The sequence below is a fragment of the Xiphophorus maculatus genome, chromosome 1, assembly GCF_002775205.1.
Source record: "Xiphophorus maculatus strain JP 163 A chromosome 1, X_maculatus-5.0-male, whole genome shotgun sequence".
Classification (NCBI taxonomy): Eukaryota; Metazoa; Chordata; class Actinopteri; order Cyprinodontiformes; family Poeciliidae; genus Xiphophorus; species Xiphophorus maculatus.
Genome location: NC_036443.1, coordinates 30,747,037 through 30,772,650, shown reverse-complemented (window position 1 = coordinate 30,772,650; position 25,614 = coordinate 30,747,037). Strand labels below are relative to the sequence as shown.

Below are 25,614 nucleotides of genomic sequence, written 5' to 3'. Positions count from 1 at the left end.
GCTTCACTGCACAAGCAGCAACACGAGCCACAATGTTCACATATTTACCCAGAAAACGACAAAACTCCACAGATGCTGCAGCATCACGGCCATGTCAGCGCAGCATCACGGCTGCAAACTGACAGGAGCCACAGAGAGGCCAAAAACAGACAGGCAAAACATTATGACTCCTCAAACACAACAGGCAGCAGCTGCTGCAGTTGAGATAACTTTTAAAATGTCACGAAAAGAAAAGAAAAAAAGTGAATTATGCGTGTCACCATGAACAGGCTACGCTAATCATTTCATCAGATGCTAACGCTACGCATGGCTGTAATAAACAAAGTAAAGTTCACAAGCTAGCATAGACCAAACATCTCAGAGAAATAAAGTCGTTCCCTCCAAGATGGAGGACGGATGCAGAAACAGTCACTTCAAGCGAGCCTGAAAACTTTGTGAAATTGAAGTTTATTTCAGATTTTTCCGTTTCCATCGACCTTTTCTGATGTAAGGCTTCAAACAAACGATGCAAACAAAGTTTATGATGAACTGAGTCCTTTAACTGCTCAACCTTTCTAATCATCCTGATCACTTTAGCTCTGAAGCCACATTCACTTGGCTGCTCACACACACACACACACACACACACACACACGCACGCACGCACACACACACACACACACACACACACACACACACACACACACACACACACACACACACACACACATCATATCAGGAGGCAGCTTGGGTCAGATGCCTGGCACAAGAGTTTGGTGAGACTCTGGCTCCGTTCTCTCTTATTTGTTTCCATTTTTTCCTCCTTTAAAGCATCAACTTTAAGGATAAAATGTTTACTTGTTGCAAATATGATGTCAAGATTTATATGAAAGTGATGCTGCAGTAAACACTGACATGACTGTTGTCATTAAGCCTGTTTGGGTTTTGTTTAAGCTACATTTTGCTGGGAACCAGCAGATGACAGAAGAGGAGCAGAGCTGGAATATGGTTTTATTTTCACATAAATAGTTTGGATTATCAACTGTTTTACTGTTCATGTCATTGAAAACGAGTCGCAGCTTTTATGTTGATCCTGCTGTGACTGGATCCAGATCATTTATCTATTGATGGGATTCATTTACAAAACTAAATCAATCATACAATATACACTTCTATAGAAACTTTGAAGTACAAGAAAAGTACAAAACTTTTTGTAAGTTCTCATCGATTTTATTAAGTTTTAGACATTTGTCATATTTTTCCTTTATCATTTGCTCAGTTTTTCCCCTTTCTTAACTTTTTCCCTTATTAACAGATTATTTCTCTGTTAGCAACATTATGAACTTTATATACTTTTATTTACAGTTAAACCATGAAACATGATGCTTATAATGCAGCATTCTGATATGACAGAAGAGCATTCACGCTGCCATATTAGTGCTAATAAATCTTTGCCGCACAGATGATGAGTTAGAACCTGAACCTCCAACAGGCCCTCAGACCCCAACCCAGAAAATGAAGCGAATCAGCAGCCGGAGAAAATGGCTTCAATTTAAAGGTTTCATTCTGTCCCTGCAGAGTGTGTGTGTGTGCGTGTGTGTGTGTGCGTGTGTGTGTGTGTGTGTGTCAGAGAGAGACCAATTAACCTCCAGCGCTAATTAAGGCAGGAGGAAAGGCTCGAGCGAATAAAACCGGAACCGGACAGTTCAAAGCTCGTCGGTAAAGAAAAAAACCCGCTGAGGGTGAAGTTGGTGTTTTCCTGGCGCGTGCGGACCTTCACGCAGAAAACGCACGGACTCATTAGAACCCAGACAGTGACCGTGATGCAGCGCTTCGGAACCGGCCCGAACAGAACTCACCTCCGGCTGCAGCTCGGTGTGTCTCCGCCGCTGAGGAACAAAAATAATCCAAATCACCAACAACCTCCATCTGTCACCATCATCCGCTGCTGGGAGCTGTGGCTGCAGACCGCCGCACAGATCCTCTGCTGCTGACAGGATGCGCCACTCTGACTGAGAAACACTGCATGGGGGAGGAGGCACTGTGTTAAAGGGACAGTCCAGGATTTTTTGCATTAAAAAGCAGAATCATAATGCTTAATGAAAAGCTATTTATTAGTGTATCAACCAACGTCATGTTTGAAAAGCTGAATTTTATTTATTTAAGTGGAAAATGAAGGCTTGGAGGCGGTGCGCCACCAATGAGCTTCCCCTGTCAAACAAGTACTTAGAACAGGACATGCAAAATATCTCAAGTCATAATAAAAAGTATACAATGCAAAAAATATGAAAACAAATATATTACTTAGCAAATCATGAAACGTTAAAGAGCATGAGAGCAAAACAGTTATGAACCTGATCAGGACTGTTGGACTGCAGGATATTCACAGTTCAATATTTGTGGATTTTTCATGGAGGATCTATTTGCAGATTTTTTTTCGTGAAGCATTTTTAGGATAATTTAAAGAAAATGACACGCTATTGGTTGGCGTTATTCAGGAGCAGCAGCCATTTTCCTTGTTCCGATTGGCTGAACCCTGAAGGGCGGATATAAGAAATACTGTAGATGTAACTTCTGCAGCAGTGCCAAGATAGTTTCCACTGTGTGTAATAATGAATATTAATACATATTTGGTGTTTGAACCAAATTTTGTTATATCTATTTTTAGCAGGAGTCTCAAGTATTTTCAGATTTGAACTATTCTTGGACGGATGTGGTAACTGAACGGTTACCGGCGCCGCTGTACTTCACCTTCCTCTGTCAAGTTTCTTTTTCAAAACAAGACAAATTATAGCAAAAGCAAAAATGACACTTTGTAAACTTTACACGTTTATAAAACTGTATTTGTATAAAAGTTTGTCTTCATCCAACTCCCTGGCCCGCGGACTGCGGCTTGTTATGCAACGTTTTATGGATCATATGATCAGAAAATCTCCACTTTGTTTCTGTTGACCATGTTTAAGTTTTCTGATGGAATCGGTTTGTTTCCTGCTTTATAACTGAACTAGAAGAGGCTGAGCGTTTATTAGTGTAGCACATTTCAGCAACAGGCAGTTCAAAATGTTTACATGATAAAAACAGAAAGTATGAAAACATAAAGCAACAAACAAATATTACATTTTAAAACCATCATCAGAAATCATCATTAAATGTTGGAATAAAGAGTTGAATTAATCAATGTTGTTATTAACTAAAGTTAAATCTAAAGCTCTGATAATCTGGGGTCTGGCCATAAAACCACCAGATTATTAATCTCAGTAAATTAGAATATGTGTGTCCTAATGAGTCTCATTTGTCAGATTAAAAGCACCGTTTGAAAATGGCAAAAGTAGATATTAAAAATACTTTCCATTAAGCTCACATTTCTGTTTTTAAAAGTTTTTTATTCATGTGATGTAATATTCTGATATTTTTGTTAACTCTACGTGTAAAATCATAACTAACAGAAATAATGGCTAACAAACTTCCCTCTGTAAGTATTTCACCTATATAATGTGTTTCTCTTAAACTGCCTGAAATTAATGAACTTTTCAATAATGTTCTAATTTACTGACCGGCTCTGGAGTTTCTTTAATAAACTGATTCTATTGTGTGACCAATCAGAATCGGAACAGTGAAGTGGTTGGAAAACAACAGAAGAGTGAGACCTCTGTGTTTTCCCTATCTTTGGAGGCTCTGTTGATCAGCTTCCTGCAGCTGCAGCAGATTCTCCTCAGGAAGCTGCATCAGGTGCTGCAGGTCATCCCGCTGCTTCCTGCAGCTGCAGCGACACAGAAACATTTAAAGAGGAGAAAACTGAAACCAAACGCATTTTTATGTTTCCTCCTCAATTATATCCACCAGTCAGTTCAAATGTATCATAATGCTGCACTGAATTATTACTTATTGTGTTTCAGTTTAATATTTACACTGAAAAAAGAGAACTTAAAAATAGTTCATTTGTTACATGTAATCAAATTAAATTTGTCAAAATTAATTTACAATTGTTTATCATGAAAACTTAATAAACTTAATATATTTATTTGGATAAACTTAGTTTGATTACTTACAACAAATTAACTCATTTTTTTATCAGCTCTTTTCTTTTTTCAGTGTATATTCCTGAGTAACTGAATGTAACTTTTTGAAGTTATATTCAGAAAGTTATATTTTGAATACAAATTCAAAAATTTGACTTGTATTGACTTCAAAAGGTCAATACAACTTATATATCATAACTTATATAAATATTAGTTCATAGAACTTGATATTAAAGAATCTTTAAGGTTAAATAATCTCAGTGATTAATTAACATTAGGTTGCTCAGACTTTTGTAAAAACTTTAAAATAGAGTTTAAGATCAGAAATAATGATAATTGATTATGGATATGTAAATAAAATAAATAAATCCAGTCATCTATTCTTACTAATTTGCCGGTTCAGCTTTTATTGCAGCTTAATCTCACAGAAATATTTAGAAAAATAAAAAGTTTAATAGACATGTGTTTATTAAATCATGAAGAAAAAGGTTAATATTTATTTGCATAAACTGAACTATTTCTGCAGCCTGAATGAAAAAGTTAAATGAAGGAGCCATTCAGATGCAGAACTGCAGCATGTTTATGAGTTCTGCTGCAGCAAAATATTGATTTATTGGCTTTACTGTCAGATTGTGAAGCTTTTAACATCAAAACTCCACAAAAATGCCAAAATATATTTAAACACTAACAGAGGAAAAGACAAGGAACAAAACAACACAATGAGTTTTAATCAGTCGAGAAGGAGAATATGGAAGTTTATCAAATAATCTGTTGATGTTTTTAGTGATGAAATAAATCATTAGGAGCTGCTGCAGCGTAAAGTCGAGATTATTTTCACAATTTAAACATTCTAATATCCCATTAGAAAGAAATGATTTTAATTTTTAATCGGTGCTTTGAAAACCGCAGGAGTTCAGAGTTTTACATCTTGAGACCAAACGAGGCTGCAGAGCCGTCAGTCATCCAGTTCTGCTGTTCAGAAAGTACCGGACCGCCTGCTGCTCCAGCTTTAACATATTAGCTTTAGCAGCTTAGATGGTTGCTGTTAAGATTTATGTGACGATAATGTTAACATTTCTAATTTTATACGGAAACATGTAAATATATCACATGTTTTAGTAAGATGTCATGATGATGGTTGAATAAACTTATTTTTAAATGAACGTGAGTGAAGGAGGAAAGCAGCTGCAGTGCTGTCCCTCGCTGCTTCTCTCTCAACTATCTTTAGACGTTTTCTTTTCATAACCCTTCTCCTCCTCCTCCTCCTCCTCCTCTCTCCGCTCCGCTCTGACTTCCGCCCACTCACTCTGCAGAGAAGAAGTAAAACAAATAAGATAAAAATTAAACATTCAGCCTTTAACAAGATTCATTTTTCAGATATGGACAAATTTCCTTCAAAACGGGGAAAAATAAAACTCCTGGAATCAAATGTGACGCCTCAGAACCAGGAAGTAACCATGGCGACGACAAGCTGGACCAAAGCTAACAGCTTTAGCCGTTTCACTGCTAACAAGTGCTGACCGTTTTAGAAAGGTCACAAAATCAGTTAGTGTCTTTTCTATGAATTCATTAAACAAAATGTTAGATACTCACTAAACGTAAAAACATATGATGCTCCAGTGTGGATGACTTTAGATAAACACATTTGGTTGAAGTTTGTTTAATCTGAAAAGGTCACAGAATCACTTTCACTCTGCTGCAGATTAAATTAACAAAATGGAGGCGGATCTGAGAATGAAGGCGCTGATTTTATGACCTCTGTGGTTTGACTGGATGTTCTACATGAACCACAAGTTTTATAGACGTCTCAAAACAATTAGGCTCCCAATTTAAAGTTATTTCAGATTGTTACTCTTCTTTTGAAGTTAAATCCGCCTGCAGGCTCTTCACACGCAGAGGCTTGACGTGAAAACAGGAGGGTTACGTGACTTTCTGCCTCCTGCAGTTTGCAGCAATTGGCTCGTATTTCTAGCCGCTCAGAGAAGCTGGAGTTTTGTTTTAATGTCATTGTTAGTTTCTGCAGAGAGAAACTCAGCTGCTCTCTGCCACCCCCTCACATATTCATATCAGCAGAATTTAAGAAAGTATAATTAGTTGGAGCGATTAGTGGGAGGATGGGATGTGATGCCGAGATTTTACACAGTAAGAGCATAGGAGTGTTTATATATTATAATATGTGGGCTGTCTGCAGGGAGCCAGCAGAAAAGGAGATTCTCCCTTCAGCAAATATACATATGGACGAATTTATCCTTGATATCGCTGAAGTGACTAACACAAGAAAAAAACCCAGATCCACTGTAGGATTAATGTGAAGTAAAACTTTTAAAAACTTGAGATTCTGTGGTTGCCTCCAGCTGGTTGTCGGCCATGTTGCTCCGTTCCTGCACCTCTGAACCCGGACCTGCGTGTGGGCTGCAGGGCTGCGGCGCTGCGAGCAGCTGTGTGGGAAAACAGCAGCGTGGCTCACAGTCCACATCCAACGCAACACAAGCAGCGGACCGGAGGAATGCTGACGGCTTCCCCGCAGAACCTGCTGGGAACGGCGGGCCAGGACATTTCTGACCCATTTAATGCCTAATCCGTCATTATTTGTAAAGAAAAAAGAGAATCAAAATTCCTTAGTGCAGGGGGCCCAAAGTGGGTCCTGGAGGCCCGGCATCCTGCATGTTTAATTCTCTCCCTGGTACCAACAACCTTCTCAGCAGGTCAAAGTTCTCCTTCGGCCTCTAATGAGCCGTCATTGGATCCAGGTGCGTTAAACCAGGGAGAGACTAAAACATGCAGGATGCCGGCCCTCAGGGGCCACTTTGGGCTCCACTGGTTTAAAATGTTTTTACACATATACTCTGAAAAGTGTGGCTTGCATTTACAATCACTGTCTTTGACTCTGATACTACATTATGACAGCATGTAGACGGAGAACAAAGAAGAAACATTCTGCAAAAAAACTCCTAGAAAAACTTGGAAACGTCCAAGTTTGAAAAGTTGAAGACTTGAGATCCCAAAATTTCAATGATTTTTCTAGAAAATTTCTGAGATTTTTGTATGGAAACTTACTCTTTTTTTATCTACAACAGTCGTAATATGTCTTCATAATCCATCCATCCATCCATCCATCCATCCATCCATCCATCCATCCATCCATCCAATCCAATCTCAACAACAAAATTCTCATCTCATCCAGCAGCCATTATACAGTGCATACAGCAGTAAAACCAGCTGACCAAATGTGCTGGAGCTCTGTTTGGGTTGCTAGGTAACAGGATTGTGACTTAACAATCAGGAAGTTTTTGCTCAATTTCCAGACAACAGAAAAGTCGTTGCCAAAAACCAACCGTGTTTTTTTAGTGCTTGTTTTTAAAAGTAGACAAAACCCCAAATGGAAGTAAAACAACATACAAAATGTGAATTTTGCTGAATAGGTCCCCTTTAAAAAACAGATCGACTCTGCAGCAGGTTGTTAAACTGTGCTGCCATCTGGTGGAGAACACGGGGCAGAGCAGAAAGTCCAGCTGAATTAATCTGGCTTAGAGCCGCTAATTTAACCCAACCTGTGGAACAAAGATCACTGGTCATTTTTGATAAACATCTATTGTGGAACATTTGTTGTCATTTTTAAATAGAATCCCCGTTTTATTGTTCATCTATCTGGGTGTAACATAAAAGCATATAAATGAATCAGAGCAGATTATAGTATTTTTATGATGTTTTATTTCCATAATTGATTAACATACATAACTGTTTAAAGAAATAAACTGCTAAGTTTTAAACTAAAGATCTAGTTAACAAACTCACTAACTATTTAGCTTCAAACCAGATGTTTAGTTAGCCAGCTTGCTAACTAGTTTGGAGCTAAAAAAATATGATGCAAACTAATATTTAGCTAGCTAAGAAGAAACTTAGTTTATAACTAAATATTCAGTTTAGAGCTACATGTGTGTCCTGAAATTGTGACATTTATATATGAATGAATAACAAGGTGAAAACATAACTTTTCAACATGAATCTCCATCTGTTTTTCTTACGACAGGATAAATAACTGAAGTTAATTTTGACTGTAACTTTACAAACCACAGAGTGTTGGAGAATCAGTCCAGGTTCCACGTTTACTCAAACATATGACTGGACCTTTTTTAAAGGTTTCTGCATAAAATCAGAAAAGAGCAAAACAGCAAACAAAAACATCGATGAGAGGAGAATCCTTTTCAGATGAAGGTTAAAGGTTAAAGGTCATCCTCATCCCTCCTTGTGGAAGGTCGTTCCATCTGGTTGCTCCTTCCAGCTCAGTCTGACGTTTCCTTCCACGCCGTCGTCCTTCAGCTTCTGCTTAAACTGACACACAAAGAAGAACTGAGAGTCCCGGTCCGGTGTGTGTGTGTGTGTGTGTGTGTGTGTGTGTGTGTGTGTGTGTGTGTGTGGTGAAACTTTTACAGGAATCCTGGAGGAGGATGAGGGTTGTACCTTCATCAGCAGGTCTTCCAGCAGAGCGGCGTCGTTCAGGTCCAGAGAGGAAGGCTTCACCACCTTCAGCTTCACCACAAGCTTTGAAACTGGAACCAGAACGTTTTGCTCTTTATCTGATGAAGAACAGAGAAAACTGAGTTATGACAGTTTTGTTCCAACACGTTGCGTTGTGGAAAGGAGAACCTGTCAGCTGTCCCTCCTCGTACTGACGCACGATGCCGTCCAACCTCCACAAACCTCCACATTCTGGATTCAACATGAATCACAGATCCCAGTTTTTGGAAAATCACTGCAGCCGAAATTAAGTATGTCTTAGATTTTATTAATATTATTTATTTTTTGGCATTTTCTACCATTTGTATAAATGTCATAATTTTATTTTTATTTGTTTTATCATTTATCTACCTGTGATTGTTGTGAAGGTTGTAAATGTGCTGCAGAAATAAACTTTGATATTGTCTTGTGTTTTATTAACTTTTTATTCGGTATTTTAAAATAGCTCAACCTCTCTGTCTGTCCACACAAATGAATCTTCACGTTTAAATCCTAACAGGAAGTTTTGATTGGGTAGGTTTTAGCTTTGCCCTACACTGCCCCCTATGGGTTTGGCATGTTCAAAGCAACGATCAGTGGTGTAATTCAGTGGCTTCATGGATGAAATTTTTTCTTACCCCAATCAGGCATGGATGAGATTATTTTATAGAAATAAATACTTAATTGCTTTAAAAAGACCCGTCTGTGTTTGGACTAGGCCGAAATGAGTCAGAACTCACCTCCATAACAAAAGAACGGGAAGTTCCAGTCACAAGGACAGTCCTCCCACTTTCCAGAGTCATCAAAGTTTGCTACGGTGCATTTCTCGGCCGGGCTGTTCGGTTCCCCTGATCTCCAGTGAGTGAACGCGGTGCTGGTTCCGTCCACCCAGGTCAAGGAGTTTCTGTTCAGCCCGATCCAGGCGTACTGGCCAATCGGCATCAGCTGCTTTATCTTCTGGTTGTCTGACGGGTCTCTGGCGACGGCCATGTCTGTGTGATGCTGCCTGCAGTTGGCCAGAGCGCCGTCCCAGGGAAAAAACTGCTCAACGAGGACAAACGTTACATCCGGTCCTGAAACGAGAACCCAGAGAAAAATGAATCCGTCTCGGAGGCAGGATGTAGAAATCTGAAGCTGGTACCAGATCTTCACCAGGCGGGGAAGAAGAAGTCCAGAAAACGGAGAGTTGGGCGGACATGTTGGATCCTCACCGTTCACGTCAGCGCACACAGACTTTTCGTAGTTTCCACAGGGCGAGTCGTTCCACAGCCCGTCGTCGTAGATCCTCACGCAGTCTTCAGGGCTCTGGTTGTTGTCAGGTTGTCCTTGCTGCCAGTTTCTGAAGTCGGAGTCTCCGGGGTTCTTAAAGACGTTCGGGTCGGACAGCGACCAGCTCCAGTTGTTCGGCTCGTCCAACAGTCCGATCCAGGCTCGCTGCAGAGACCCAGACCCTCAGGTTGAGAAACCTCCTTCCTCCTCCTGAGAAACAAACTTCCTCCAAAGACACTTTATGATCATAAACTATAAAACTTTTACAGAACCGAGACAGGAAGGATTCCTGCCTTCACCTAATACTGATGGATTTTTATGTCAGTAATAAATAATTTATGTCTTAGAGATAAAAATAACAAATTAAAGTGTATGAACATTACATGTAGCTTATAAATGTATAATTCTATCAGCTCCTAAACCAGGCAAACTGATGGAATTAAATATTTGTTTTCTAAAAGATTATTTTATGCACAATTTAGACAAATTTCCTAAAAATGATTTTTAGAATATTCAGGCCTCATGAAGATCTGAAAGAAGTCATTCTTTCTGCATTGACTCGTTACATCCACAGATCTTTTTTTATTCTTTCACCACCAGCAGCTTTGCTTCTGAACAATCTTTAAAACACAAACAGCTCCAGTCTTCAAGAGGCAAAGCTGCTTTTTCTGACTGTAATTTACATAAATACAATACAAACAAACTTTATTCTAAACATCTTTGAATTTCTGGATACTTTTTATGAAAGTTTTACCAGACAAATTTTGAAAAAATCCTTTAATTTCTAATTTTATGAACAAAATATTAGAAATAAAATCATGCTGAAGGTTCTGTTGCTTCTTCCTTTAAAAACAATTTTTTAAAACTTGTCTTAATAATAATTTAATATTCAGCTGACGCAGGTTAACCCAGCGGTTTCTCCTCTAGTATTTATGTGGATTTTATTTCCCTCACAGTTATAAAGTCAAACAACTTATTTCCCAAAATTAAATAGGAGGTTATTTAAAAATGAATAACAGAAACAAATGTGTTTGTTTACATGCTTGTCGTGTCCGTCGACCATCTTCTTCACGTCGGTCATGTCGACCAGCGTCGTCACGTTCTCCAAGCTGCTTAAGGTCACCAGGTCAACAAACTGTTCCCTGCAGACGCTCTGAGCCGCCGTCCAGTTCTTCAACTCGTTGACGTAATAAAACTGACGTTCAGCGAGAGACGAGGAGGCAAACAGCACTGCAGCACCAACGCATCAAAACACTGGTGAGCTTTTGGAACATTTCATTTTAAAGGTTTTTAAATATATAAAATAATAGAAATATCATTTATTGTCCCTCTGTGAGAAAACTAAGCTGTACCGGCATCAGGAGCATGCAGATTCACAGAAATGTAAAATATAAAACAAAAAGAAACAGCGACTGTGGAGGGAAACGCAGAAAAATTCATATACAGTTAATAAAATAGTGTAACAGAGCAGGATTGTTAAAAAACATACAATAAGTTTTGTTTAAGAAATGCAGTTTAAATCAGATTTAACTCTCTGTAGTCTTGAGTTAATAAAGCAAATTATCTTGATTTATAAATGGACAAAAATGGTTGTGAGAAATCAGACGGTTATGTTGTGAAAACACAAAAAGCTACAATATTCTGTGGGACAAACAACTAAAAATATGTTACATAAATGGACTTTACATGTTTGTTAAACTTACTTGGTAGACAACAAATAAATGTCATGAATAAAAGTATGAAACTGCAATGTTCCATGTTATGTTATGTTAGCAATAAAACAATTGTTTTAGAATAAAAGTAATTAATTTTGCTAAAAGAGAGAGAAAACTTTCAGGTGTGTAGAATTAATTCACATTAAAAAAGATCCAGTAAAACCTCCCATATTTAAACCGACTGCTACATATTTCATGGATCAGTTACAAAATGATTTAATTCACATTGAATATTAAAACAGGAGAAAACGAACCGCCTGAAGCCTGAACTTGCCTGAAGCGGCTGTGAGGCACTGAAGAACCTCCATCCCGGTTCCTTTGGGTCAGAACTGCAGATCTGCAGCTGCTGGATTTACTTATCCCAGCAGCATCACGCACATGCAAACGGAGAACGCAGACCGTTTGCATCCTGCGCCTGATGGATGCAGGCAGAGAAATCTGAACGATTCAAAGTGGCTTCATTTCCATGATTCTCAAATGACTCGTTTGCCTGAAAGTTTCACTGAAACATCCGACATAAATCAAACCTTCACTGGAAACTGGAACAATTTCACATCAGCAATAAACTCAACATTCACATTTTTCCACCTAGAAGCTTTGAGATATAATTTGTTTTGTGATTCTGTTTCAAGATTGTTTTCTATTAATATTATTTACCAGTTTGGTGGTTTATACTTAAAACCATAAAGACATTTTATTTTAAAATCAGAGGTTTTTAAATAGGAAAAATTCTTTTAAATTATGGCTTGAACTGAAAAAGCTAAAATTGCAGCAATATGATTTATAAAATCTGCATCATTTGGATCAATGAATCACAAAAAGACCAGTTTGCTGTTTGTCGTGTTTTATTGAAGCTTCAGGTACAATTCAGGTACACACACGTTTTAGTTTCTACATAAAAACATTAAACTTCATATTTTAAATTGCAAATAAATGTACTATTTGTCTACTTTAAGAGGATATTAGAACCAAACCATGTTAATAACGAACAAACAATATTTTCAGCAGACATGTCTTCCTGTCACTCGTCCTGGCGGAAAATCCTCCCGTCTGATTGGTCGATCCATCTCAGCTTTACGTCTCCTTCCACTCTGCTGTCCTTCCTCAGCTTCTGTTCAAACTGACAAACAAAAAGAAAAAATATTTTATCAAAGTTGGACAAAATCGTTCCCTGAAGTTCCTGAAAGCTGTTTTATATCTAGGCTGCCTGGTGCAAACAGGCAGTAAATGGCAAAATGTGAAGCAAACACAAATGATGCTCCAAAACACACACACACACACACACACACACACACACACACACACACACACACACACACACACACACACACACACACACACACACACACACACACACACACACACACACACACACACACACACACACACGTGTCTACTTCTGGTTATTGGTCAGTGAATATTGTACACCATCTAAATATTTAGGTCTGGGCAGAATATTTAGTTTGAAGCTGAATATGTAGTTTATAAGTTAAACATGTAATTTTAAACCACATTTTTAGCTAATTAAGTATTTAGTTTGAAACTGTGACATTTCTAAATGACTGAATCATGCAGTGAAAAACAGACGTTTTCCTCCTATGACATTAATACTCTTTGACTGTAACAGCTCTCCTCCTGAAACGAGGGCCGTGTGAATGAAGCAGGCTGTACCTGCTGCAGCAGGTCTGCCAGCAGCGCCGGGTCACCCAGGTCCAGAGAGGAAGACTTCACCAGCCTCACCTTCACCACCTGCTTTGAACCTGGAACTGGACCAATTTTTTTTGTATTATTTTTACTTTGATTTGTTACTTTCCGTCAGAGCAGACATTCGTGTTTTAGCTCAGCTCTTTCTTCAAATCAGACAGGAGGAAATGATCTCATTTCTGCAGATAAACCTCGATCCTTCTACGTCTGCGTTGCCATGGCTACTGAACAAGAGACTCAAACTCAGAGCGAACAGTTCATTAATCAGGACTGGTTAAAGGCTCGACGTCTTTTTGACCTCAACAAACATCTGGCTTGTTCTGCTTCATGTAGTACAAGAGTACAAATCTGAACATGATATTAAATGAAACATTAATCTGGTTTGAGTCGTTGTGTTTCATCAATAATCACATGCAGTCGTTCCTCTTTTCCTCTTTCATCCATCTTTTACATTTTTACTCCACATCACATTAAAACTCAGCTATGATCTTTGAACTCAACTGAGAATTATAATTTATTTTCTCAATTAAATTAATCCTGTGTAAATACAGGTCAGCATTTATTTTCTACTGCAGCATGTATGTTTCCACCTGTAGAAAATCTATGGAAATGCTTCAGATTTCCTCCAATTCTTCTGTTTCAGATGAAAAAACCCCGATGTTTTAAAAAGTCCCAGTGGAACAAATGTTGTCTCAAAGCATTCGGCAAGACAGAGATCTAGTTTATAAGCAGAAATACATATTTAATATGTCAGTTCAATGGATTTTGCTGCTGTAAGTCAACAAGCGACCGTAGGAAGGATGACGGCTGAAAAAAGTTTCTTCCAGTAATTTAACTAAAACCTTTAGTTTTAGTTAAACAAAACAGAAACGATGCGAACAGAAGATGACGTCATGTTTCTGAGGAGGCTCACCATCGCAGCAGAAGAAGGGGAGGAGTCTGGAGCAGAGCAGGTCCTCCCACACGCCGCCGTCACTCAGCGCTGACGCCACACAGCTCTCCACGCTTCCGTTAGGTTCTGGCGGCCTCCAGTGGCTGAACGTGACCTTACTGCCATCCGCCCACAACCAGGTGTTTCTGTACAGACCAATCCAGGCTGCTTTCTCTCCAGCGGATTGGACTAGGCCCTTTATCTGCTCGCTCTCCGATGAGCTCCTCACGCTGGCCAGGTCAGTGTGATGCTGTCTGCAGAAGCTCTGGGCTGCAGGCCAGCTCATCGGTTGGTCGATAAAGACAAACGAAGCATCGTGTCCTGAAAATATTCACAAGATGAAGCCAGTTTTACCCTCCATGGTAGAATGAGTGAAAGCTTTGACCTTTCACCTCCAAAGAATCTGCTCTTTGCTTGTTTCAGCCTCGAAGTTAGAAGGTGACGAATTGGATTGGATTTCTCCAGACTTGGAGAAACGACTTGTAATAAAATACAAGTCGTTTTTATTTTATAAATTTATTTATTTTATTTGATAAAATAAATGGTTATAAAAATAACCATTTATTTTTGGTTACCATAGCAACCAGTGACCGGCAGCTCCTCCCCCTTTTCTGTTGCTATTGGGATCAGTTCTGTGTTTTAATTATATGTGTTATAATTCAACACTTTTCATTACATAGAGTGTTTCAGGAGTAATGTTGTTTGTAACTGTTATCATAATGAATGTTTTAGCTAGTTTTACAATAATTATTGTTTTGTTTCGGTTTTTTATTGTATTTTATTTCATGTATAAGAAGCAGCAGCTGCTCACTAGGATTCATGCCGTTCATTTAGTCAAATACAAATATTTAGCTAAATCCAATTAAGCTAAATATAAATATTAAATTAAGCTAAACATTTAGCTATTCTATCATGGATGCAGAGCGATCAGAATCGTCATCCTCACCTTGTACGTCACAGCAGATTGGTTTGTTGAGTTTTACACACTCTACATCAGCAAAGCCTCCAAAATGCGTCATGACTCCGCAGCTTTCTGCCCCCAGGAAGTTGTTTGGTTCCCCAACGTTCCAGTTCCTGAACGCAGCTTCTCCGTCTCTGTAGAAGTTCGGGTCAGTAATGGACCACCTCCAGCTGTTCAGGTCCTCAGACAAACCGATCCAGGCTCGCTGCAAGCAGCACAGAAAGTTCTGATTTATATAAACACACAAACAGTTCTGCCTTTCAGAAGTCGCAGAAAAATGCTGTTTTTATTTTTTACTGTCTCGTTGCACCAGTTGAGGTTTTAGACCAGATTCTAACAAACTTACATATTTGAAATCTGAGCTGTTGTAGACCATGGAGTCCAGGTCCACCATGTCGGTCAGGAGCATCATGTCCTCCATGCTGCTGACCGTCACCAGGTCCAAGAAGTTCTGTCTGCAGAAACTCTGAGCGTCCGGCCAGGTCATCAACTCATTGACAAAAACTAACAGGAGTGGAGGGGGGGCCGCGGCGACACACAGCACTGCAGCACAAACACAGCAGCAGCTGAAACACGCAGAGACGGATCTACTTCTGACAATAACGAGGAAAAACTTTTCCTGTTTTAGGCAGAAATTATAATGAAGAAAGAGCAGCTCTACTTCAACATGTTTTACTCCAGTAAAAGTAAAAAGTATTTGGTAAAAAGTTTATTCAACTGATCAAAAGATCAGTTAGTTAAGATTCAAAAACTACATCATCAGGTGAACCAAAATAAAATGTTAAGTGGAAATTTTGGTTGTCATGAACGAAAATGACAATAATCCATAAAAGTCACAAAAAATATCAAAATCAGACAAAAGAAATTTTTCAAATCAGAATTTTTTTCTATAACAAACTTTAACAAAAGCTGCAGGTGTGTGTGTGTGTGTGTGTGTGTGTGTGTGTGTGTGTGTGTGTGTGTGTGTGTGTGCGGTGAATCTTTAATTAAAACATGTTTGTTTTTCATTCACTATCCATCTATTATTCATTCATTCCAACAGGCAAATTCATTCACTATGGATGGATGGTTTTTTCTTAAAACTTGAGCAGAAGTGAGGTCACTGAGGTCGCTGAGGTCACTGAGGTCATTGAGGTCACTGAGGTCACAGAGGTCACTGAGGTCACATAGGTCACTGAGGTCACTGAGGTCATTGAGAACACTGAGGTCATTGAGGTCACTGAGGTCATTGAGGTCACTGAGGTCACAGAGGTCACTGAGGTCACAGAGGTCACTGAGGTCACAGAGGTCACTGAGGTCACATAGGTCACTGAGGTCACTGAGGTCATTGAGAACACTGAGGTCATTGAGGTCACTGAGGTCATTGAGGTCACTAAGGTCACAGAGGTCACTGAGGTCACAGAGGTCACTGAGGTCACTGAGGTCATTGAGGTCACTGAGGCCACTGAGGTCACTGAGGTCATTGAGGTCACTGAGGTCATTGAGGTCACTGAGGCCACTGAGGTCACTGAGGTCATTGAGGTCACTGAGGTCATTGAGGTCACTGAGGCCACTGAGGTCATTGAGGTCACTGAGCCGTTAGCATCTCAGTTATCGCCTCAAACTTCCTGCAATTTTTACAGAAAACGTATAAAAAAGAGCACTTTGTGAGAAAAGGATAAATCTGCATTTTTTTTAGCTGGATGCTGGATTGTGAACGTAAATCTAGTTGTGGACTAACTGTTTTGGCTCGGTGTAACTGGTCCATTTGGACAGGCGGGGCAGGTTTGGGCGGGGCAGGTTTGGGAAAGGTGGCTCCGTCAGTGACATGAGGATTCAAACGTTGAGTCGGACATTATTTCTCTTATCGTCGCCATGTCCTGTAGAATCTGTTCTTTAGACTTTCTTATCCAGAACTTCAACTCTTTGTTTAATTCTGACTTTAGTGATGATGGTTACCTGGGAAAAATCAGCTTTATTGATATTATTTGTGCAGATTTAATGCATGCATGTCAGATTTAAGTAAATTTTTTTGTTACAATTCTGAGAAAAATAATAAACTTTTTTCCTATGACCCAAAATCCTTCTCTGTAGGTTTCACAGGTTAAGTACTTTTACTCAGTTATATTTACTTGAGTAACTTTTTGGACAAAATGTAATTTTAGGAGTAGTTTTAGAACTTTTTTGTTCATTTTACTTTTACCTGAGTAATATTCCATTGTCAAAGTGAGACCTCTTGCTTGAACACAATCTTTGTAGTTTTGCTGTTAGTTTCAAATTCATAACAATGAAGTAATAACTATATATTGTCACTGGAAGTATTTTACCTTTTCTAACCTGTATACATTATGATGTAACAATTTAATACATTTTATATTGAAAATAAAAAAGAAAACAAAGTGTTTTTTCTGCCTTAAATTATTTTGTAATTTTTTTTTACTTTGCACATAACTTTATTCTTTTTGTCTGTTGGAAAATGTGATTTTTAAATATAAAACCAGATTTTTGGATCTGTTAGTGTTTTTTCCAGAAACGTTTAAACTCTTGAGTATAATTTTAGGAAGTGAATCTTCGTCCTCCTGCAGGTTCAGCTGCTGATTTTATGGCAGCAGATCAGAACGTTGCTCTCATGAAACACACAGGACTCCGTTTGGTTTGTATTTTTGGGATTGTTTTCTCTGGAGCAGACAGATAACAGTCACATTACAGAGCTTCTTCTTCTGCTGATGCTAACAGTGACGTGTTGCTCAGATTCTTCTGCGTCTGAACAGAAATAACTACACATAATGTTTTAAGCAATTAAATTAAATACATAAGATACATTACAAGAATGAATAAAGTTCTGTCAGTGTATTACCAAAAATGGTAATTTCAAATGATTCCCAGGATGCAACAGGAGCATAAAATCATAAGATAATCTGAGACACTTACAGGAAGCAGCTGTGATGAAGTGAAACATTTCCATCCTCCTGAGTTTTTCCCTTCAGCTCCGTCAGGCTGCAGCTGCTTATAGTATTTATATCACTGCTGTCACGCACATGCAAAAAGAGGATGCAAACTCTTCCTATTGTGGGTTTTAATTCTTGATCCATTTAATATACTTCAGAGTATTCAAACTACTTTTATTTACATATTATTTACAAGGCGCTTCAGTCAGAAAGGATGAAAAACATCTTTAAACAAAATTTACCCCAAAACCAGTGAAGCCCCATCAAATCTGGTTCAGCGTTCTATGAACAGATATTTTAATTTGAAGATATTTTGGACTCACTGCTAACCTCAGACAGCACAGTGAGACTTTCTGAACAGATTTCTAAAATCACTTTTTATTCCGTTTTAAAAACTTTGCAGCTTTATTGCGAGGAAAAGGAAAAAACTGTTTCAGGTTTTTTAAGCATTTCTTCAGATTCAGAGCTGCTTGTGCGACGCTCACACGTGAAATCACATTTTATAGAATTCATGTAAACAAAATGATAATTGGTTGGAACATATGGGAAGGTAAATAAAGCTCTGCTCTCATCAGACAGACACTGATGTGCATCAGCTTCCACTAAATACCATGTTGACGTAGCGCTTTAGCTTTAGCAAAACTAATGTTTGTGATTAGAGCTTTAGTGTTAGCGCAGCTAGCTTCTTAGCCAGCCGTTCCCACCAATGATATTTATCATTAGTTGTACTTTTACATATTTTAATAACTTATATTTCCATCTGCTGCCAGTTTAGCTCAGAAATACTCACTAGATGAAGCTTCAATCTCAAAAAGAATGAAAAAACAATATTTAGTTTAAATCAGCCATGTTTTATTCACCCATTCAGACTCTCAGACCTCCAGACCTTCTAGCTAACAGCACAAACAAAGTATGATAATCACATCACAAATATAAACTTTATATTTGTGAAGCTGCTCTTTCTTTAGAGGTCACGATGGCTCCTGGTGGAAGATTTCTCCATCCGATGTTTTCCTCCAGCTCAGCCTGACGTTTCCATCCTCTCTGCTGCCCTTCAGCTTCTGTTCAAACTGAGACGCAACATTTTCATTTCTGACAATCAGGACAAAAATAATCCCCAGTGATGGCATATTACTTTGAAAAAGTAACTTTTATTGGATTACTGATTACTCCTTGAAAATGTAACTTAGTTAGATTACTGATTACTTGATTTGGAAAGTAACTAAGTTACATTAAAAGTAACTTTTTTAAGTTACTTTCAGCAGCTGCTAACAACAACGCTGTAAAAATCACATTGATTTTTGCCAAAACTTAATTGCAAGTTATTTTATAATGATAACATCAACAATGTGTTTCCACTCATACGGTTGAACTGAAGTGGAGATTTTTTAATGGTTACAACAAGACAAAAAAACGTTGTAATTTGTGTGTTTTTGTGTGGTCCACTGTCTGGAAAACTCTAAATAGTCTGATTCTCCTGCTCTATGTATGGAATGCTAATGCAATCAAAAAGGCACAAAATGTCATGTGTCTAATCAAAATACAAACACAGATTTTTACACCATCAGGAAGGTAATGAGAACCAAGAATAGTATTTTATTTAGTCAAAGAACTTTTCAGCTCTATGGAAATTAGTGTATTTTGAAAAACTGCAATGGAAACATTATTTTTGCATCGCACGAGTCACATGATGAACAACCAGATGATGCTACTGGAGGAAAATACAAAGAAGTAGACGACAGGAAGTGGTAGGAGGATCATGGCGAGGTTTGGTTTTTAACGATTTACTGCATCAAACAAACTTATTGACGTGTGATTATAATTTCATTTCTTATTTTATGGAAACACCACAATTGCAAAATTGTGTTTTCTTGACATAAGCAGAATATTGACAAAGTTCTGAGATCATTTGTAACAGAAACTCAGTGAGTGTTTCCATGTCTGCTGTTTGCTCTGTTTTATTATTTCTTCATTTAAATTATCTGTTGGTTTTAATGCAGAAATGAATAATTTGTATGTTTCTTAAATAATTCTGCTCAGTTACTTCACAGTATTTTCATGCTGTGATTTTACCTTTGCTGTTATTTTTAATTTGATTAAATCTTGCTTTGATTGTCAGTTTGCTGTTGGGTTTTCCCCCGGTGTGGAGCGTTATAGCAGATTTCCGTCCTAACCCAGAAGCCGTACCTGCTGCAGCAGGTCTGCCAGCACCGCCGGGTCACTCAGGTCCAGAGAGGAAGACTTCACCAGCTTCACCTTCACCACCTGCTTTGAACCTGGAACTTTGACAAACAAACTGGTGTCACAACCTTCTCCATTTGACATGAAAAGAAAAACAGTTTTTAAATCTTGGTTTGGCATCAAACCCATTGATTTGGGTTTGGACCAGTCGCAGTCCTGGAGCGCCACAGGGATGACTACTCGGATCAGTTTTCTTTGCATTATTTGTACTTCAGTTTGTTTCTTTTCTTCAGAGCAGATTCAAAGATGTAAATCTCAGCTATTTATTCCTTCATAACCACCTTGTTTATGGCAGTATTGTTTTCTACCAGCAGGTCGGTTTCCAGGTGAAGAAAAGCCGTAAATCGTCACGTTTTGTGTTTAAATTGGAGGAATTTCTGAAATCGGGCTTTTTAAGGTTCTGTTGAGCCACTTCTGTCTTGACCTGCTGCAGAAAATATTGAGATATTTCACAGAAGAGGAAAGTTAATCTGTTGCAATCTCTTTAAAGTTCTGTAAACTCTGAATCACAACCTGATGGAAACTCTGTGGAGATTAGATTTGTTTAAGGATTTAATGTTTGTGACTTTTAGAGAAGCAGATGGATGCAAAGTGACCCTCCAGCCGGGATCAGCAGGTCAGCTGACGGATGGACGTTCTGAAATAAAGGTTTTGCTCTGAACTTTTTCAATATTTTAACTAAATCCTTTTGAAAGTTGTTAGTGGAAACAAACTGTCTGAACAGAAGATAAAATCATTTTACTGAGGAAATCTTAAGAATCAAGTCTTACCTGCGTTGCAAAAAAAAGGCATTTTCCAGGAGCAAGGCCAGTCCTCCCACTGCCCGGCGTCTGCATGAACGGCTGCTGCACAGTTCTCCTCTGACCCGTTGGGTTCCGACGCTCTCCAGTGGCGGAAGGAGGAATTACTGCCATCCACCCACATCCAGGAGTTTCTGTACAGACCGATCCAGGCCTGAATCTCTCCTGCTGATTGGACTAGGCCCTTTATCTGCTCGTTCTCTGACATGCTCCTCACGCTGGCCAGGTCAGTGTGATGCTCTCTGCAGTAGCTCTGGGCTGCAGGCCAGCTCATCGTCTGGTTGATGAAGATCAGCGAAACATTCTGCTCTGCAGAGGAAAGGTCAAGAGTTCATCCTGATTAATTTATTTTTGAGTTATGTTGTCATGTTCGTTAAGACATAAATGCAGAGGTTTGGTCTGATCCTCCGTTCTCACCCTGCACGTTGTGGCAGATTGCTTTGGCGAACATCTGGCAGGGATTATCGTTCCAGAAGCCGTTGTTCCACATCCCGCCGCAGCTTTCTGCCCCCAGGTAGTTGTTTGGTTCCCCAACGTTCCAGTTCCTGAACGCAGCTTCTCCGTCTCTGTAGAAGTTTGGGTCAGAAATGGACCACCTCCAGCTGTTCAGGTCCTCAAACAAACCGATCCAGGCTCGCTGCAAGCAGCACATCACATCTGAGTGAAAACTGCGCAGTGACTCAGCATCAACATTTAACTACAAGAAACCTGTGGAAGGACTTGGAACTAAATGAGCAGCTGTGCATTTTCGAACGTACATGTTTGAAACTTGCGTTCATGTAGACCATGGCGTCCAGATCCACCATGTTGTTCAGGAGCATCATGTCCTCCATGCTGCTGACCGTCACCAGGTCCAAGAAGTTCTGTCTGCAGAAACTCTGAGCGTCCGGCCAGGTCATCAACTCATTGACAAAAACAAACAGGCGTTCAGGGAGCGCCGAGGCGACACACAGCACTGCAGCACAAACACAGCAAACTCATTTCATCTGCAGTTCATTATCCACCATGTTGGTCCTGAAAGGGAAAAAACTTCAGGATTTTCAAATACTCCAATATTTTTTATATTCACAAATATTCGGAAGCATTAAAACAGCTCACTTCACAATATGAATGAAGTACAACATTTGCAAAACTCACCCTAAAGTTTGGTCCGTTTAAAGTTTATGATAATAAAAATCAGTTGGCTGCTCAGACAGAGTATAAGACATTGGCCAACAGGTGCAAATTCTTCACAGTCAGAGAAACATCATGCAGAAACATGAAAGCTGCAAACTCTAAAACTCAAACACAAAAAACTAATAAAACAGAGAAACACTGGAAACAAAAAACCCATAAAGACAGAAAACAGCAGCAAAAATCTACAACTAAAAACTGCTGCAACCACAGGAAGCAGAAGCAAAAGAGAGAATGCAACAGCATGTATGAAACTGGCTCCAGACCACCAGGGGGCGTCGCCACCACATGGGACTGACATCAGTAAAGACTCCATGTCATGATTTTAACAGGATGTGAATGAGAAAGTTGGAGAAGAAAAGAAAAGTTTGTGTCTTTTACAGTATTACAGATCAGCAGCATATTTACTTTGGTAATATTACATACTCCACACTCCCCCTAGTGGTCAGGAGGATTTCCACTTTTTGGAACAGGTTTGTAGTGTTTAACTTTTTTCTTTTAATTTGCATTTGTTTAATTGATATTTTTTGCTCCTGTTTATTCTGATTGCAGCGTTTTCTGTTGAGGTTTTTTGGTACTTTGAATCATTCATGAGTTCATGGTGAGTTTCGCCGTTAGCTGTTTGCACCTGTCAGCCAGTTAGTGATGATTCCACTAATACTGGTCCAATACTGGTCCAATACTGGTCCAATACTGAGTAAAACTGAAGCTGGTATTGGTGAAACCGATCCAATACTTTGTGCAAAAACATGCAATTTGCCTCGTAAGTCTAAAAGAACTGTTGTAATTCAAATCTTGGCTTCCTAAAAAGAAGACATCACTCGAATCTATTCATTTTAAACTCAGAAATACATTTAGACCGAAACCTCATTTAGTATTTTAACAGCAGCAGGAAATCATACAAAATATGTGAAAATGTTGCAAACTAATAAACCCCAAAGTAATAAACCTACTTTTGTTTAGTTATTAAGAACTTCTATAAAATGAAATCTGAAACGACTCCATGTGACTCTCATTGTGTTTATGTCTGACGCATTACACACTCACCAGGCGGAAGAAAAAGTAGTTCCCATCAACGCTGCCTCAGTCTGAGTTACTTTCTATCGTTCTTTTGTTTAGCTACATTATCTCAAATGACTGAAGTATTGAAAGTATTTATACTTGGATTTGAGAATTGATCTTAGAGCATGAAGGCATCGGAAGGCAGAAGCATCAATATTTCAGGATCAATCTGCACATAACTGGTCACAATAGTGTAAGCCTTATATTACACAACAAATAAAATAAAACAATAATAGTCAGTCTTTGAGTTTATTTTGTGAAAGTCAAATTTAAACTAACACTTCTGCATCCTCCTAACTATTATTATTATCTCATAAAAAGATATTAAATTTAACATTTTCTATGTTAATCTTAAAATCTGAGTTTGTCATAAGCAATAAAACCTTATTGAGGTCTTTTAGAGCAGCTGATACGTGTTTTTGAATATACTTAGAATATATTTTAACAGAGAATGTTTTAGATATTGACCTCATGACCTCACAGTGGTAAAAATAAAGCTTTGTTAAGAGGAAGCAGGCGAAGCCTTACGTGATGCAGCGGTGAGGAAGTGAAGCGCGTCCATCATCTCTGCTGCTGCAGCCTGACTGCAGACCTGCAGCTGTTTATTGTTGCACTTATGATTCTGTTGTCACGGACATGCAAAGGAACGATGCAAACGATTTGCATTTTATGCTGACAATACCTGAACCATTCATGAAACTTCATACTATTCAAACCAGAGTCATTTACATCCTATTTTACACATCACTCATTTCCCTCAAGACTCTCCAAAGAAAATGTTTTCATTTCAGGGGAAAATATTTCTGTGAACGAAGCTGGTTGGATGTAGCTGTTGCTGCAGCTGAAAAGTGTTGCTGCAGCTGAAAGCTGAAAAGTGTTGCTGCAGCTGGAAGCTGAAAAGTGTTGCTGCAGCTGAAAGCTGTTGCTGCAGCTGAAAAGTGTTGCTGCAGCTGCCATCAAGCTGTCGTTTTTCACCAGAACCGTGGCCGGCTCCGTTTGGATGAATTGTTTTAGTTTGGGTTTCTTCCAGCACAAACTGCCTGTTTAACAACATGAAACAGTTATTCTGTTGTACTTTGACTACGCCACTTCAGTTTTCTTATTTGTCATATTTTACTTCAAACTTTACTCAAATTATCTGAGCTTGAGATTCAGTCAGTGCCAGAATGATTTAGTTTATTTAATTTATGAGAAGGAAACGCCTCGATGGCGGAACCATTAATCCCAAAATGATTCCTGTAGATTCAGATCTCAGTATTTTTTATTCAACCGATGAGACAGAGACACTTTAGAAGAAAATAAAAAGATAATAAGTTCCAGTATCTTGGTTTAAAATTACTTGCAAATTGGCATCTTTGGACTTTTAGAACAATTTTGTAAAAATGAAGCTTAGCAGCAGAAATGCTTCAGATCCAAACAGAACTGAGTTTTTTTGAGGTTTCAGCAGAAAAGCTTCCAGCTGTTTGGCTCTAAGTCAAGATCATTCAGATAAGAGGCAGTTCAGAGGGTTTTACACCATGAAAACACAACAAATAAACAGAAATTAACATTTTATTACAGCAGTACTGAAAACTAATGGAGATGTAATTAATCTATTTTATCATAACATTTTCTTCCCCAATAAACTGAACTCAAAGTATTCACATCCCTGGCATTATTACACTCTTAGAAAAAATTGACAATAAATAGTAAATTTTTTTGTTCTTTACACAAATTTACACATATTGCACAAAAAGCCATTTTGGATCTGACTCTGCTATTTTAATAACTGTACAGAAATATTTCTGATATGTTGTAAATGTAATTCTTGGTGCAACTTTTGACAGTAAATGTTTTAATGTTTAAACACGAAGGAATTGTCTGGTCCCGAAATAATTTGCATGGAGACGAGTGATGGGTTTGATTCACCGGAAGCTGCTATGCCTACAGCTGCCACTAGAGGGCAGAGCGGTGATGAGTCATTATACAAAAACAAACAAAACAAAAATAGATAAATAAATCCATTCTTTCTGCTTCTTCATGACTTTCAAGAAAACAGCAGGGAGGAAACGAATCAAGATGTTTGTTGGAGCTTTGTGTTAAAATGGCTAAAACGTCTTTTCACATACAAACAATCATTTAAAATGACATCAGACAGACTTAAGTGTAATTACCAGTAATTACTATAAGCTATTATGATAATTATTCAAAGCTAAACTGGGCTCCTAAGTCAAAACACCACAAATAAGATAAACATGAAGAATAAAAGCAACAAATGAATATTAAAATGAGAAATAGATTCATTTATTCTACCAACATTAAAGCTTTTAATCTTTAACAAATAAAACAGGAACAAA

At 38.5% G+C, this 25,614-nt stretch overlaps 2 protein-coding genes across 2 annotated transcripts in view; both read right to left on the bottom strand.

Moving 5' to 3' along the window:
• The window catches only part of LOC102233239 (IQ motif and SEC7 domain-containing protein 2-like), a 117,359-nt gene extending 115,396 nt beyond the window's left edge, over positions 1-1,963 (bottom strand). Inside the window, exon 1 of the mRNA XM_023339625.1 lies at positions 1,839-1,963. The gene's annotated coding sequence lies outside the window, so the exon portion shown is untranslated. The remainder of the gene's footprint in view (positions 1-1,838) is intronic.
• A 10,537-nt stretch (positions 1,964-12,500) lies between these two features.
• Positions 12,501-23,843, bottom strand: LOC102233755. The gene is made up of 12 exons (XM_023334946.1): positions 23,807-23,843; positions 21,802-21,998; positions 21,461-21,680; positions 21,014-21,352; positions 20,190-20,311; positions 18,978-19,072; positions 16,179-16,627; positions 15,422-15,618; positions 15,061-15,280; positions 14,097-14,435; positions 13,151-13,245; positions 12,501-12,599 (listed from the first exon to the last, which is right to left on the bottom strand). The coding sequence occupies exons 1-12, from the start codon at positions 23,841-23,843 to the stop codon at positions 12,501-12,503; spliced, it is 2,409 nt and encodes an 802-aa protein (XP_023190714.1).
• Positions 23,844-25,614: the final 1,771 nt, after the last annotated feature.